General features: G+C 36.8%; 1 protein-coding gene across 1 annotated transcript in view; it reads left to right on the forward strand.

Moving 5' to 3' along the window:
* The first annotated feature begins 11,350 nt into the window (after positions 1-11,350).
* LOC123540091 (uncharacterized) overlaps positions 11,351-17,492 on the forward strand; it is a 42,795-nt gene continuing 36,653 nt past the window's right edge. The window contains exons 1-2 of the mRNA XM_053536331.1: positions 11,351-12,182; positions 12,969-13,127. Coding sequence (XP_053392306.1) covers positions 11,610-12,182; positions 12,969-13,127 — 732 coding nt within the window. The 5' untranslated portion in view covers positions 11,351-11,609. The remainder of the gene's footprint in view (positions 12,183-12,968; positions 13,128-17,492) is intronic.

Raw genomic sequence — 17,492 nt, forward strand, 5'->3', positions numbered from 1 at the left:
GAATTGTTGCTGCGTTATTCTCTGAGGGCTTGATCATATTTGTTCTAAAACCTGAGGGTAGTGGAAACCCCTTATATACTTGAATAGTTGCTGCATTATCTGATGGCTTCATTATTTTTTTTTGCAATACATGAGGTAGCGGAACCCCTTATACACTTGAATTGTTGCTGCGTTTTTCTGATGCTTCATCATTTTGTTGTAATACCTGAGGTAGAGGAAAACCCTTATACACTTGAATTGTTGCTGCGTTATTAACTGAGAGCTTCGTCATTTTTTGTTGTAATGCCTGAGGGTAGCGGAAAACCCTTATTCTCTTGAACTGTTGCTGCGTTATTATGTGAGGGCTTCATCAATTTTTTGTTGTAATACCTGAGGGTAGCGGAAATCCCTTATACACTTCAATTGTTGCTGCGTTATTATCTGAGGGCTTCATCATTTTTTTGTAATTCCTGGGGGTAGTGGAAAACACGTATACACTTGAAATGTTGCTATGTTATTATCTGAGGGCTTCATCATTTTTTTCTTGAAATGCCTGAGGGTAGCGGGAAACCCTTATTCGCTTCAATTGTTGCTGCGTTATTATATGAGGGCTTCATCATTTTTTGTTGTAATACCTGAGGGTCGCGGAAACCCCCTTATAAACTTGAATTGTTGCTGCGTTATTCTCTGAGGGCTTCGTCATTTTTTTCTTGTAATACCTGAGGGTAGTGAAAAACCTTATTACCTAGGGCTTCATCATTTTTGTTGTAATTTCCTGAGGGTACGGAAAACCCTTATACACTTCAATTGTTGCTGCGTTTATAATGAGGCTTTATCATTTTTGTTGTAATGCCCGAGGTCCGGAAACCCCTTATAAACTTGAATTTTTGCCCGCGTTATTATCGAGGGGGTTTGTCATTTTTTTTTTTGTAATACCTGAGGTATGAAAAACCCTTTTTACCTGAGGGCTTCATCATTTTTGTTGTAATACCTGAGGGTAGCGGAAATCCCTTATACACTTCAATTGTTGCTGCGTTATTATATGAGGGCTTTATCATTTTTAGTTGTAATGCCTGAAGGTAGTGGAAAACCCTTATTTAATTGAATTGTTGCTGCGCTATTAACTGAGGACTTCATTATTTTTTATTGCAATACCTGAGGGTAGCGGAAAACCCTTATATACTTGAATTGTTGCTCCGTTATTATCTGAGGGCTTCGTCATTTTTGTTGTAATACCTGAGGGTAGCGAAAAACTCTTATACACTTGAATTGTTGCTCCGTTATTATCTGAGGGCTTCATCATTTTTGTTATAATACCTGAGGCGGAAACCCCTTATACACTTGAATTGTTGCTTCGTTATTCTCTGAGGGCTTCGTCATTTTTGTTGTAAAACCTGAGGGTGGTGGAAACCCCTTATATACTTGAATACTTGCTGCATTAAACGAGGGGTTCATTTTTTTTTGTTGCCAATACATGAAGGGACGGAAACCCCCTTTTACATTTTAATTGTTCTGCGTTATTATCTGAGGCTTCAATCATTTTTGTTGTAATACCTGAGGGTAGCGGAAACCCCTTATACACATGAATTGTTGCTGTGTTATTATCTGAGGGCTTCATCATTTTTTGTTGTAATACCTGGGGGTAGCGGAAATCCCTTATACACTTGAGGTTTTGCTGCGTTATTACCTGATGGCTTCATCATTTTTTTGTTTTAATACCTGGGGGTAGAGGAAGCCCCTTAAACACTTGAATTGTTGTTGCGTTATTATCTGAGGGCTTCAACATTTTTTGTTGTAATACCTAAGGGTAGCGAAAACCCTTTATTCACTTGAATAGTGGCTGCTTATAATCTGAGGGCTTCATCATTTTTTTGGTGACATACCTGAAGGTAGTGGAAATCCCTTATACACTTGAGTTATTGCTGCGTTATTATCTGAGGGCTTCATTATTATTTTTTTTGTAATACCTGAGGGTAGCGGAAACCCCTTATATATTTCAATAGTTGCTGCGTTATTATCTGAGAGCTTTGACATTTTTTCTTGTAATACCTGAAGGTAGCGGAAAACCCTTATACACTTGAATAGTTGCTGTGTTATTATCTGAGGGCTTCATCATTTTTTTTATTGTAATACATGAAGGCAGCGGAAAACACTAATTCACTTGAGTTGTTGCTGCGTTATTATCTTAGGGGCTTGTTATCTGATGGTTTCATCATTTTTTCTTATAATACCTGAGAGCAGTGGAAACCCCTCATACACTTGATTGCTGCGTTATTATCTGAGGGCTTCATGAATTTTTGTTGTAATACCTGAGGGTAGCGGAAATCCCTTATTTACTTCAATAGTTCCAGCGTTATTATATGAGGGTTTCATCAATTTTCGTTGTAGTACCTGAGGGTAGAGGAAACCCCTTATGCACTTGAATTGTTGCTGCGTTATTATCTGAGGGCTTCATCATTGGTTTGTTATTCTCCTAGGGCTTCATCATTTTTTTGTAATACCTAAGGGTAGCGGAAATTCCTTATACACTTCAATTGTTGCTGCGTTATTATCTGAGGGCTTCATCATTTTTTGTTGAAATACTTGAGGGTAGCGGAAATACCTTATACACTTGAATTGTTGCTGCATTATTCTCTTAGGGCTTCATCATTTTTTTGTAATACCTAAGGGTAGCGGAAATTCCTTATACACTTCAATTGTTGCTGCGTTATTATCTGAGGGCTTAATCATTTTTGTTGTAATGCCTGAGGGTAGCGGAAACCCCTTAGAAACTTGAATTGTTGCTGCGTTATTATCTGAGGGCTTCGTCATTTTTTGTTGTAATATCTGAGGGTAGCGAAAAACCCTTATACACTTGAATTGTTGTTCCGTTATTATCTGAGGGCTTCGTCATTTTTGTTGTAATACCTGAGGGTAGCGGAATTCCCTTATACACTTGAATTGTTGCTGCGTTATTCTCTTAGGGCTTCATCATTTCTTTTGTTGTAAAACCTGAGGGTAGTGGAAAACCCTTATATACTTGAATTGTTGCTGCTTTATCTGAGGGCTTCATTATTTTTTGTTGTAATACCTGAAGGTGGCGGAAACCCCTTATACACTTGAATTGTTGCAGCGTTATTATCTGAGGGCTTCATCATTTTTGTTGTAATACTTTAGGGTAGCGGAAATCCCTTATACACTTGAATTTTTGCTGCGTTATTATCTGAGGGTTTCATCATTTTTTGTTGTAATACCTGGGGGTACAGGAAATCCCTTATATACTTGAGTTATTGCTGCGTTATTATCTTAGGTCTTCATCATTTTTTTGTTTTAATACCTGGGGATAGGGGAAACCCCTTTATCACTTGAACTGTTGCTGCGTTATTATCTGAGGGCTTCGTCATTTTTTGTTGTGACACCTGAGGGTAGTGGAAAATACTTATACACTTGAATGTTTGCTGTTTTATTATCTGAGGGCTTCATCATTTTTGTTGTAATACCTGAAGGTAGCGGAAACCCCTTATAGACTTGAATTGTTGCTGCGTTATTATTGTTATTATCTGAGGGCTTCATCATTTTTTTGTATTAATAACTGTGGGTAGCGGAAATCCCTTATACACTTGAATTGTTGCTGCGTTATTATCTGAGGGCTTCATCATTTTTTGTTGTAATACCTGGGGGTAGCGGAAACCCCTTTAATACTTGAATTATTGCTATGTTATTATTTGAGGGCTTCATCATTTTTTTGGTTGTAATACCTGGGGGTAGCAGAAACCACTTTTACACATGAATTGTTGCTGCGTTATTCTCTTAGGGCTTCATCATTTTTTTGTTGTAAAACCTGAGTGTAGTGGAAATTGTTGCTGCGTTATTATCTGAGGGCTTCATCCTTGTTTTTGTTGTAATACCTAGGGGTAGTGGAAACCCCTTATACACTTGAATTGTTGATGCGTTAATATCTGAGGGCTTCATCATCTCTACCTGAGGGTAGCGGAAATCCCTTATACACTTCAGTTATTGCAGCGTTATTATCTGAGGGCTTCATCATTTTTTTGTTGAAATACCTAAGGGTAGCGGAAAACACTCATACACTTGAATTGTTGCTGCGTTATTATCTGAGGGTTTCATCAATTTTTATTGTAATACCTGAGGGTAGCGGAAAACCCTTATTTACTTCAATAGTTGCTGCGTTATTATCTAAGGGCTTCATCAATCTTTTTGTAATACCTGAGGGTAGAGGAAAACCCTTATACACTTGAATTGTAGCTGCGTTATTATCTGAGGGCTTCATCCTTGTTTTTGTTGTAATACCTAGGGGTAGCGGAAACCCCTTATACACTTAAATTGTTGCTGCGTTATTATCTGAGGGTTTCATCATTTTTTGTTGTAATACCTGAGGGTAGCGGAAATCCCTTATACGCTTGAATTGTTGCAGCGTTATTATTGAGGGCTTCATCATTTTTTGTTGTTGTAATACCTGTGTGTAGCGGAAACCCCTTATACACTTGACTTGTTGCTGCTTTATTATCTGAGGGCTTTATCATTTCTTTTGTTGTAATACCTGAGGGTAGCGGAAAACCCTTATACATTTGAATTGTTGCTGCGTTATTATCTGAGGGTTTCAGTATTTTTTGTTGTAATTCCTGGGGATAGCGGAAACCCCTTTAACACTTGAATTATTGCTGCGTTATTAACTGAAAGCTTCATCATTTTGTGTTGTAATATCTGAGAGTAGCGGAAATCCCTGATACACTTGAATTGTTGCTGCGTTATTATCTGAGTGCTTCATATTTTTTTGTTGTAATGCCTGAGGGTAGCGGAAACCCCTTATTCACTTGAATTGTTGCTGCGTTATTATCTCAGGACTTCATCATTTTTTGTTGTAATACCTGAGGGTCGCGGAAACCCCTTAGAAACTTGAATTGTTGCTGCGTTATTATCTGAGGACTTCATCATTTTTTGTTGTAATACCTGAGGGTCGCGGAAACCCCTTAGAAACTTGAATTGTTGCTGCGTTATTATCTGAGGGCTTTGTCATTTTTTGTTGTAATACCTGAGGGTAGCGAAAAACCCTTATACACTTGAATTGTTGTTTCGTTATTATCTGAGGGCTTCGTCATTTTTGTTGTAATACCTGAGGGTAGCGGAAACCACTTATACACTTGAATTGTTGCTGCGTTATTCTCTTAGGGCTTCATCATTTTTTTTTGTTGTAAAACCTGAGGGTAGTGGAAACCCCTTATATACTTGAATTGTTGCTGCTTTATCTGAAGGCTTCATTATTTTTTGTTGTAATACCTGAAGGTAGCGGAAACCCCTTATACACTTGAATTGTTGCTGCGTTAATCCCTTATATACTTGAGTTATTGCTGCGTTATTATCTTAGGTTTTCATCATTTTTTTGTTTTAATACCTGAGGGTATGTGAAACCCCTTTATCACTTGAACTGTTGCTGCGTTATTATCTGAGGGCTTCGTCATTTTTTGTTGTGACACCTGAGAGTAGTGGAAAACACTTATACACTTGAATTTTTGCTGCGTTATTATCTGAGGGCTTCATCATTTTTGTTGTAATACCTGAGGGTAGCGGAAACCCCTTATACACTTGAATTGTTGCTGCGTTATTATTGTTATTATCTGAGGGCTTCATCATTTTTTTGTTTTAATACCTGTGGGTAGGGAAATCCCTTATACACTTGAATTGTTGCTCCGTTATTATCTGAGGGCTTCATCATTTTTTGCTGTAATACCTGGGGGTAGCGGAAATCCCTTTAATACTTGAATTATTGCTGTGTTATTATTTGAGGGCTTCATCATTTTTTTGGTTGTAATACCTTGGGGTAGCAGAAACCCCTTATACACCTGAATTGTTGCTGCGTTATTCTCTTAGGGCTTCATCATTTTTTTGTTGTAAAACCTGAGTGTAGTGGAAATTCCTTATATACTTGAATCGTTGCTGCATTATCTGAGGGCTTCATTATTTTTTGTTGTAATACCTGAGGGTAGCGGAAATCCCTTATACACTTCAGTTATTGCAGCGTTATTATCTGAGGGCTTCTTCATTTTTGTTTTGTTTTAATACATCGGGGTAGGGGAAACCCCTTTAACACTTGAATTGTTGCTGCGTTATTATCTGAGGGCTTCATCATTTTTTGTTGTAATACCTGAGGGTAGCGGAAACCCCTTATACACTTTAGTTGTTACTGCGTTATTATATTAGGGCTTCGTGATTTTTTTGTAGTACCTAACGGTAGCGGAAATCCCTTATACACTTGAATTGTTGCTGCGTTATTATCTGAGGGCTTCATCATTTTTTTGTTGAAATACCTAAGGGTAGCGGAAAACACTCATACACTTGAATTGTTGCTGCGTTATTATCTGAGGGTTTCATCAATTTTTATTGTAATACCTGAGGGTAGCGGAAACCCCTTATTTACTTCAATAGTTGCTGCGTTATTATCTGAGGGCTTCATCAATCGTTTTGTAATACATGAGGGTAGAGACAAACCCTTATACACTTGAATTGTAGCTGCGTTATTATCTGAGGGCTTCATCCTTGGTTTTGTTGTAATACCTGAGGGTAGCGGAAACCCCTTATACACTTGAATTGTTGCTGCGTTATTATCTGAGGGCTTCATCATTTCTTTCGTTGTAATACCTGAGAGTAGCAGAAACACCTTATTCACTTGAATTATTGCTGCGTTATTATCTGAGGGTTTCATCATTTTTTGTTGTAATACCTCGGGGTAGCGGAAATCCCTTATACGCTTGAATTGTTGCTGCGTTATTATTGAGGGCTTCATCTAATTTTTTTTTGTTGTAATACCTGGGTGTAGCGAAAACCCCTTATACACTTGAATTGTTGCTGCTTTATTATCTGAAGGCTTCATCATTTCTTTTGTTGTAATGCCTGAGGGTAGCGGAAAACCCTTATACACTTGAATTGTTGCTGCGGTATTATCTGAGGGCTTCATCATTTTTGTTGTAATTCCTGGGGATAGCGGAAACCCCTTTAACACTTGAATTATTGCTGCGTTATTATCTGAAAGCTTCATCATTTTGTGTTGTAATATCTGAGGGTAACGGAAACCCATTATACACTTGAAATGTAGCTGCGTTATTATCGTTGTTATCTGAGTGTTTCATTGATTTTTGTTGTAATTCCTGAGGATAGAGAAAAACACTTATACACTTGAATTGTTGCTGCGTTATTATCTGAGGGCTTCATCATTTTTTTTTGTAATACCTGGGTGTAGCGGAAACCCCTTATTCACTTGAATTGTTGCTACGTTATTATCTGAGGGCTTCATCAATTCTTTTGTTGTAATACCTGAGGGTAGCGGAAAACCGTTATTCACTTGAATTGTTGCTTCGTTATTATTTGGGGGCTTCATCATTTTTTTTGTAATACCTGAGGGTAGCGGAAACCCCTTATTTACTTCAATAGTTGCTGCGTTATTATCTAAGGGCTTCATCAATCGTTTTGTAATACCTGAGGGTAGAGGCAAACCCTTATACACTTGAATTGTAGCTGCGTTATTATCTGAGGGCTTCATCCTTGGTTTTTTTGTAATACCTGAGGGTAGCGGAAACCCCTTTTACACTTGAATTGTTTTCTGCGTTATTATCTGAGGGCTTTATCATTCTTTCGTTGTAATACCTGAGAGTAGCAGAAACCCCTTATTCACTTGAATTATTGCTGCGTTATTATCTGAGGGTTTCATCATTTTTTGTTGTAATACCTCGGGGTAGCGGAAATCCCTTATACGCTTGAATTGTTGCTGCGTTATTACTGAGGGCTTCATCTAATTTTTTTTGTTGTTAATACCTGGGTGTAGCGAAAACCCCTTATACACTTGAATTGTTGCTGCTTTATTATCTGAAGGCTTCATCATTTCTTTTGTTGTAATGCCTGAGGGTAGCGGAAAACCCTTATACACTTGAATTGTTGCTGCGGTATTATCTGAGGGCTTCATCATTTTTGTTGTAATTCCTGGGGATAGCGGAAACCCCTTTAACACTTGAATTATTGCTGCGTTATTATCTGAAAGCTTCATCATTTTGTGTTGTAATATCTGAGGGTAACGGAAACCCATTATACACTTGAAATGTAGCTGCGTTATTATCGTTGTTATCTGAGTGTTTCATTGATTTTTGTTGTAATTCCTGAGGATAGAGAAAAACACTTATACACTTGAATTGTTGCTGCGTTATTATCTGAGGGCTTCATCATTTTTTTTTGTAATACCTGGGTGTAGCGGAAACCCCTTATTCACTTGAATTGTTGCTACGTTATTATCTGAGGGCTTCATCAATTCTTTTGTTGTAATACCTGAGGGTAGCGGAAAACCGTTATTCACTTGAATTGTTGCTTCGTTATTATTTGGGGGCTTCATCATTTTTTTTAATACCTGAGGGTAGCGGAAACCCCTTATACACTTGAATTGTTGCTGCGTTATGATCTGAGGGCTTCATCATTTTTTTTGTTGTAATACCTGGGTGTAGCGGAAAACCCTTATACACTTGAATTATTGCTGCGTTATTATCTGAGGGCTTCATAATTTCTTTTGTTGTAATACCTGGGTGTAGCGGAAACCCCTTATTCACTTGAATTGTTGGTACGTTATTATCTGAGGGCTTCATCAATTCTTTTGTTGTAATACCTGAGGGTAGCGGAAAACCGTTATTCACTTGAATTGTTGCTTCGTTATTATCTGGGGGCTTCATCATTTTTTTTGTAATACCTGAGGGTAGCGGAAACCCCTTATACACTTGAATTGTAGCTGCGTTATTATCTGAGGGCTTCATCATTTTTTTGTTGTAATACCTTAGGGTCTCGGAAACCCCTTATGGACTTGAATTGTTGTTGCGTTACTATCGTTATTATCTGAGGGCTTCATCATTTTTATTTTGTAATACCTGGGGGTAGCGGAAACCCTTTAACACTTGAATTATTGCTGCGTTATTATCTGAGGGCTTCATCATTTTTTATTGTAATATCTGAGGTTAGCGGAAACCACTTACACTTGAATTGTTGCTGCGTTATTATCAGGGGGGCTTTATCATTTTTGTTTTGTTGTAATACCTGAGGGTAGTGGAAAACCCTTATTCACTTGAATTGTTGCTGTGTTATTATCTGGGGGCTTCACCATTTTTAGCTCGACTATACGAAGTATAAGGAGAGCTATCCTACTCGCCCCGGCGTCGGCGTCGGCGTCTTTCCGCGTACCCACCTTGGTTATAGTTTTGGTGCCCTTTCTCTTTTTTCAACTTATCTCTGTAATTACTTGATGGATTTTATTCAAACTTGAAATACTTATTCCTCATCATCATCCACATCATCAGACATAAGGGCCATAACTCCGGCACCAATATTTCATAAATTATCCCCCCTTTTCACTTAGATTTTCAGGTTAAAGTTTTGATGCACTTTCACTCTATCTCTGTTATTACTGAATGGATTTGATTCAAACTTAAAATAGTTGTTCAACATCATCACCCACATCATATGACACAAGATGCATAACTCTGGAAACCATTTTTTCATGAATTATTCCCCCTTTTTACTTAGAATTTCAGGTTAAAGTTTTGGTGCACTTTCACTCTACCTCTGTTATTACTGAATGGATTTGATTCAAACTTAAAATAGTTGTTCAGCATCATCACCCACATCATATGACACAAGATGCATAACTCTGGCACAATTTTTCTTGAATTATTCCCCTTTTTACTTAGAATTTCAGGTTAAAGTTTTATGCACTTTCACTCTATCTCTGTTATTACTGAATGGATCTGATTCAAATTAAACAATTGTTCAACATCATTACCCTTATCATATGACACAAGGTGCATAACTCTGGGACCAATTTTTCATGCATTAATTCCCCTTTTTACTTAGAATTTTAGGTTAAAGTTTTGATGCACTTTCACTCTGTCTCTGTTATTACTGAATGGATTTGATTCAAACTTAAAACAGTTGTTCAGCATCATCACCCACACCATATGACGCAATGTGCATAACTCTGGCACCAATATTTCATTAATTATTCCCCCTTTTTACTTAAAATTTTAGGTTAAAGTTTTGATGCACTTTCACTCTGTATCTGTTATTACTGAATGGATTTGATTCAGACTTAAAATAGTTGTTCAACATCATCACCCCCACTATATGACACAATGTGCATAACTTTGGCACCAATATTTAATGAATTATGCCCCTTTTTGCGTAGGATATACTTATATATATAGTGTTTTGATACATTTTATCTTTACCTCTCTTATTACTTTATGTTGATATTTTTGACATAGACTCAGGCTATTGTGCAATATCTTCATCCACAAGTGCAGTCATTAAACACTCCAGTGACAACTCTAGTTTCCTAAGATGTGCCCAGTTTCACTATTCACATCGAAATAGTCGAGCGCGCTGTCTCCTGTGACAGCTCTTGTTTTTGTTGTTGTAATACCTGAGGGTAGCGGAAACCCCTTATACACTTGAATTGTCGCTGCGTTATTATCTGAGGGCTTCATCATGTTTTTGTTGTAATACCTGGGGTTCATCACTTTTGTTGTAATACCTGAGGGTAGTGGAAACCCCTTATACACTTGAATTGTTGCTGCGTTTTCATCTGAGGGCTTCATCATCTTTTTTTTGTTGTAATACCTGAGGGTAGCGGAAACCCCTTCTGCACTTGAATTGTTGCTGCGTTATTATCTGAGGGCTTCATCATCTTTTTTTTTGTTGTAATACCTCAGGGTAGCGAAAAACCCTTATACACTTGAATTGTTGCTGCGTTATTATCTGAGGGCTTCATCATGGTTTTTTTTTTGTTGTAATACCTGAGTTTAGCCGAAACCCCTTATGCACTTGAATTGTTGCTGCGTTATTATCTGAGGGCTTCATCATCTTTTTTTTTGTTGTAATACCTGAGGGTAGCGGAAACCCCTTATGCACTTGAATTGTTGCTGCGTTATTATCTGAGGGCTTCATAATTTTTTTGTTGTAATACAAAGTTATTTTCTAAGGGCATCATAAATACTTAGTGTTGTAGTCATACCTGAGGGTAGCCGAAACCCCTTATTCACTTGAATACATGTAGATCCTTCAATTTTACTCCAGTATAAGAATATAATTATTTAATTTAAATATTATTAAAATATATATATTCATTTTACATATAATTATCATTGTATCATGTATGGGTATGTAATAAAAAGATTAAGTCGAGCAATATTTCCGCTGCAGAGCTTAGTCATATTTCTCGATACAAGTCTAATGACCTATACTCCTTGCCGTCTCATAAGTTATTTTAGATTGCCTGATTACATATCGGAACAATTTAGATTATAACATACTGAATTTACGACATAATATTTCTGGTATACATGTAACATTTTTGTTGATCTTTTTCAGCCTGCTGACACAAAGAAGTATTGCATTTAAAAATAGAAATGTATTTCTGGCTGTCGTACTTAAAGATAACGACAGAGTAAGATGACCCATCGTGCAATTTAAACTTAAACTGAATCAAAACTTCCAAGTTTAATGATGTGCAAAACAGGAATAAATGAAGTAAACTGATGCGACATGTGAAAGCGCACGTGGACTTAACGTTTTGGATTACGATTGTTGTATAATTTCCTGTAAAAATCATGGCCACTCCGTTGTATGATCCTAAACTATCAGGAGCCAAATTCAAGAATTGGATTAAGGCTGGATTAGGTGTGTTATTTACCAAAGAAGGTATTGAGCCTTTTGTTCATGATGAAATAGAACAGTTCCAGCAAAAATGTTTGAGGGACATTTGCAACAATAATGGACTTCCTGTTGGTACCACGTGTTCTAGTTGTTGCACAGAAAATGTCGTCGTTTGCCCCACAAATAGAATTTGTAATGCAAGACGTGGGAATTGTAACTTCCATAGAAATTCTGCCACGCAATATCTTCCGTCTGGCTGCCCTAACAAGATATGTCATAATTTTAAAAACGAGATACAGCGGGCCCATCGATACTACGGTCCATCCTATAAAAACACTGATGCTGCCCAGTGGTGCAGCAATCCGTGGGAAGTTGCTAAATGTTTCATGCCACCTGACGGATACACAGATGCGATGAATGCAGCAGACACTGATTTCAATGGAATCACCAGTGTTGTCCTGAACTATGAAGCATTTCAAACGAAAATTCACGACGACCTTTCCAAACCGGACAACATCTTTGAACAGGTAACACTCCATGAGTTTGGTTAGATTAAATTGTCCGATATCTTTTCCCCTGTATTCAGAAGTCATTTGTGTGCGCATTATCCGTCCGTTAGTCAATTACTCCTACGGTCCATCCTGTGCTTACCCTGTCTATAACACTGCCATCAATCGAGTCATATAACGTGGTACAAATACTCCTAAAAACAAAATGATGTGTTCCTAAATCCATGGCCTTGGCGCAAAGGTCAAATCACTCCTAGAGATAAAGTCAAGAATTTCCTCTGCTTTTTTAAAAAAAAGTCTAGTCATTATTTTTCCATGCAGATATTGATAATCAAATTATATGCAAAGAAAAACGCCAAAAAGGACTATACATGTTTGTTCTTTATTATGACCAAGGCCACAAACTTAAAGCTCAAGGTCACACTTACAGGTAAAAAAGATCAAGTTCGTTTGATTTTCATATAGCTCAACACAACTCTTACCATTTCGCACTCTGTTTCAAATTGGAAACTATGAAGATATTTTAAAGATTTACATCAATTTTCTTGAAGTGTGAATTGGAAAACCGAGCGTTAACGATTATTTACAACCGGCTTGTCACTTTACGAATGATCGAATTTAAAACAAAAGACAAAAAAAAAAAAAAACAATAACATTTTGTTGCAGTCTTCATAAAAACGACAAAAGCACAACAGAAACATATGAAAAATGCATCCTTTGAAATAAATATTTTGCTAGTTGAATCATTTATATACATGTTGTATTTCGTTTTTGAAACAATTCTTTTGTGATATTTGTTTACAGGGTAGAGAGGTAGGCAGAGCAGTTCGACATTGCCCACAGTTAGAGATGGAAGATACAGATCTACAACACTATTTTAGTGTCTTACAGAATCTGCTGTCAGATCCTGCATATCTGTCTGCTAATACTGCTGCGCAGAATGCTAAAACGAAATTATTACAGGTTGGTGTTATAGTAAATGTCTGGAGGGATCTTTCAAAGTTATAGGTCTCACTAGTAGTTGTATAGAAACACATTTATTAGAAAGGACACAATCATTATGCATATCCGTATATGATGAGATAAAATATAGCTTGTATGCATGCCCTTTTCCGTCCGTCTTCAAAACAAAAGTTCGATTTACTCTTTAAGGTTGAGAAACAAAAATCAAACAACACCAATTCATAGAAAGAAAGAGTTGTTTGACATGAAAATTGAACAGCATATAAAACATGTATATTACTTTACGAAACAAGTGTCAGTATACTGATATAAACTTTGAATTCCAGAAAATGACTGCCTATAAGGGCACAGTTTTCAGCAATTGTGTATCTTTATTTCTTTACAAATGGCATTCATTTTCAAAAGGAGACAACTTTTTCTCGACGATTACTTAAAATAATCGGAAAAGGTTGTCTTCGTTCGAAAATGAATGCCATTTGTACTTAAAATTATCTGGAAATTCATTTTCGAACGAAGACAACCTTTTCCGATTATTTTAAGTAATCGTCGAGAAAAAGTTGTCTCCCTTTGAAAATGAATACCATTTGTAAAAAAATAAAGATAAACAATTGCTGAAAAATGTGTTCCACCTTGTTATGCGAAATTTAACCACTCGCATGCTATTGCAAATGCATCAAAACGAACATGTGTAACTGTTCTTTGAAAATGGTGAGTTTTTAAAGGCGTTTAACTGTCCGGAAGTGGAGCTCCTTTAGTCCTTTTCCGGAATTCAATGTTTATATCAGTATACTGACACTTGTATCGTAAAGTATTATGCATGTTTTACATGCTGTTCAATTTTCATGTCAAACAACTTTTTCTTCCTATGATTTGGTGTTGTTTGATTCTTGTTTCCCCGAGGTCTGCTTCGAAACCTTAAGAGACTTTTGTTTGATCTTCAGGAAACTTTATAGACATGTTGAGAACAGCATTATAATTATGCCAGCTGCGAGTACGGTTGCAGTCTTTGCTTATCTTAGGATTTTTTTCTGGTGCATTAATTTTTGAAGACTTTTAGATAAGCAATGTGTTGACTATGTATATAAATATATACATCTATATTCAACATGATTGTCTACCAAGCATTGTTGAGCCGTATATGTCACAGAACGAATATGTAACACGAGTGAAAATTTTTACCGAAAATACTACTGTTTGCAGATCAAATTGCCCTTTCAACGCTTTTCAAATCGATAGAGTTGCATGTTTACGTCACAAAAACTGTGAAGCTGAAGCTATTTTTGGAATACTCCTGATATGTTAACCCCGCCTCATCCACAATAAATTATTCATTCACTTTGTCGTGAAACTTTTTTCTTTATCTTGACGTCACACAAAGCGCGCGCTCTGACTCTGTCTTTGAAGTATCGCCCTACTTGCATACATTGTAAGTGCAATATGGCGATAATCATTGAATATGTTTTAAAAGAATAGAATAGAATATTTCAACTACGTTAAAATGAAAACAGCGTTTTTTTGTTTGTTATGGCAATTAATATATTATCGACGAAATTTCCAACCACGCAAGGTGTACAAGGTTTTATAGAAAGATATCATTGAACCTGAAAGCTTGCATTTTTTTTTACCAAATTTTTATGAGCTTATCATCAATGAATAATTGACATATTTCAATAACATAGTTATAGATCTATAGAACTTGCTTTTTGTGGACCCGATAACTTACATCACAATTTATAATATATGTATTGTGAAAAAAAATCAAATTTAAAATTAAGTCGAATCATTCAGTCATATAATTTTATTGATTTTAATACCCAAAGCCTCTTTTAAAGAATTCACAGAATAAGAGTTAATGTATTAACTATATTTATTTAAAGATTCGTCATATTTTATGGTAAAATTGTGTTATCTAAACCATTTTTCAAACTGAGATGTTTGGAGAATGACTTGTGAATCATTTAAACTGACAGGTTTTTTCCTGTAATTTTATCTCGTAAAGGTAGCACAAAACAGTTTTGACAAGAGAAATCAAATGCACTTTTTATGTCTTTTTTTAGCCCACCAGCATCAGATGGTGGGCTATTCAAATCACTCTGCGTCCGTGGTCCGTCCTTCCGTCCGTTAACAATTTCTCGTTATCGCATCTCCTCAGAAACTACCAAGGGGATTTTAACCAAACTTTGTCAGAATGATGTATTGGTACCCTAGTTGTGTCCCCCTGAAAATCAGACTGGTTCAACCATTTTAGTGAGTTATGGCCCTTCGTTTATTTCTATAATTTACATAGATTTATATAGGGAAAAAATTTAAAAATCTTGTTGTCCAAAACCACAGAGCCTTGGGCTTTGATATTTGGCATGAAGCGTCATCTAGTGGTCCTCTACCAAGATGATTCAAATTATTTCCCTGGGGTTTAATATGGCCCCGCCCCGGGGGTCACATGGTTTATATAGACTTATATAGGGAAAAACTTTGAAAAACCTCTTGTTTAAAACCACAGGGCCTAGGGCTTTGATATGTTGTATGTGACATCATCTATTGGTCTTCTACTAAGATTGTTCATATTATCCCCCTAGGGTCAAATATGGCCCCGCACCGGGGGTCACATGGTTTATATGGACTTATATAGGGAAAAACTTTGAAAATCTTCTTGTCCAAACAAAAAAAGCCTAGGGCTTTGGCATTTGTAATGTAGCATCATCTAGTGGTTCTCTACCAAGTTTGTTCAAATTATCCCCCTAGAGTCAAATATGGCCCCGCCCCAGGGTCACATGGTTCATATAGACTTATATAGGGAAAAGCTTTAAAAAACTTCTTGTCAATAACCTACAACATCCAAATTTGGACCACATTTATGATTTTGAGTGGCAAGATGAACCTTGAGATGAGTTGACCTTGATTTCGACATAGTGACCTACTTTCACATTTCTGTAGCTACAGCCTTCAAATTTTGGACCACATGCATAGTTTTGTGTACTGAAAAATACTTTGACCTTGACATTGACCTAGTGACCTACTTTCACATTTTTGAAGGTACAGGCTTTAAATTTGGACCACATGCATAGATTTGTGTTCTGAAGTGTAATTTGACCTTGATTTTGACCTAGTGACCTACTTTTACATTTCTCAAGGTACAGCCTTCAGATTTGGACCACTTGCATAGTTTTGTGTACCGAAATAAACTTTGAGCTTAAGATTGACCTAGTGACCTACTTTCAAATTTCTCAAACTACAGCATTTAAACTTGATGCACTTGCATAGTTTTGTGTACAAAGAACTTTGTCCTGGAAATTGATCTAGTGACCTACTTTCACATTTCTCAAGCTACAGCTTTCGAATTTGGATCACATGCACAGTGTTGTGTACGGAACTGAAATTTGACCTAGAGCTAGTCAGTAAGTCTTGAAATTAGTAACACTCAAAAATGGCACATTGGTGGGCGACAAGATCACTCTGTGATCTCTTGTTTCTTTTTTTTTTAGCCCACCATCATCAGATGGTGGGCTATTCAAATCACTCTGCGTCCATGGTCCGTCGTCCTTCCGTCCGTCCGCCCGCCCGTCCTTCCGTCCGTTAACAATTTCTCGTTATCGCATCTCAATTTTGACCTAGTGACCTACTTTCACATTTCTGTAGCTACAGCCTTCAAAATTGGACCACATGCATAGTTTGTGCACTGAAAAAAACTTTGACCTTGACATTGACCTAGTGACATACTTTCACATTTTTGAAGGTACAGGCTTCAAATCTGGACCACATGCATAGTTTTTTGTTCCGAAATGAAATTTGACCTTGATTTTGACCTAGTGACCTACTTTTACATTTCTCAAGCTACAGCCTACAAATTGGGACCACATGCATAATTTTGTGTACCGAAACAAACTTTGACCTTTACATTGACCTAGTGACCTACTTTCATATTTTTGAAGGTATAGGCTTCAAATTTGGACCACATGCATAGTTTTTTGTTCCGAAATGAAATTTGACCTTGAATTTGACCTAGTGACCTACTTTCACATTTTTCGAGCTACAGCCTTCAAATTTGGACCACTTGCATTGTTTTGTGTACTGAAATGAACTTTGACCTTAAGATTGACCTAGTGACCTACTTTCACATTTCTGTAGCTACAGGCTTCAAATTTAGACCACATGCATAGGATTATGTACCGAAACAAACTTTGACCTTGACATTGACCTACACTGCGAAAAAAGAGTTAATATACAGGAGTGTACGGGATCCCGTATATTACCCTTATACGGGAAGAAATACGGGAAAACTAAAATACGGGCGTGTACGGGGCTTGTATATTGTAAAGTCCGTATACTAATAAAATACGGATTTCCGTATACTATGAAATACGGAAT

This window comes from Mercenaria mercenaria, unplaced genomic scaffold, assembly GCF_021730395.1.
Source record: "Mercenaria mercenaria strain notata unplaced genomic scaffold, MADL_Memer_1 contig_921, whole genome shotgun sequence".
Taxonomy (NCBI): Eukaryota; Metazoa; Mollusca; class Bivalvia; order Venerida; family Veneridae; genus Mercenaria; species Mercenaria mercenaria.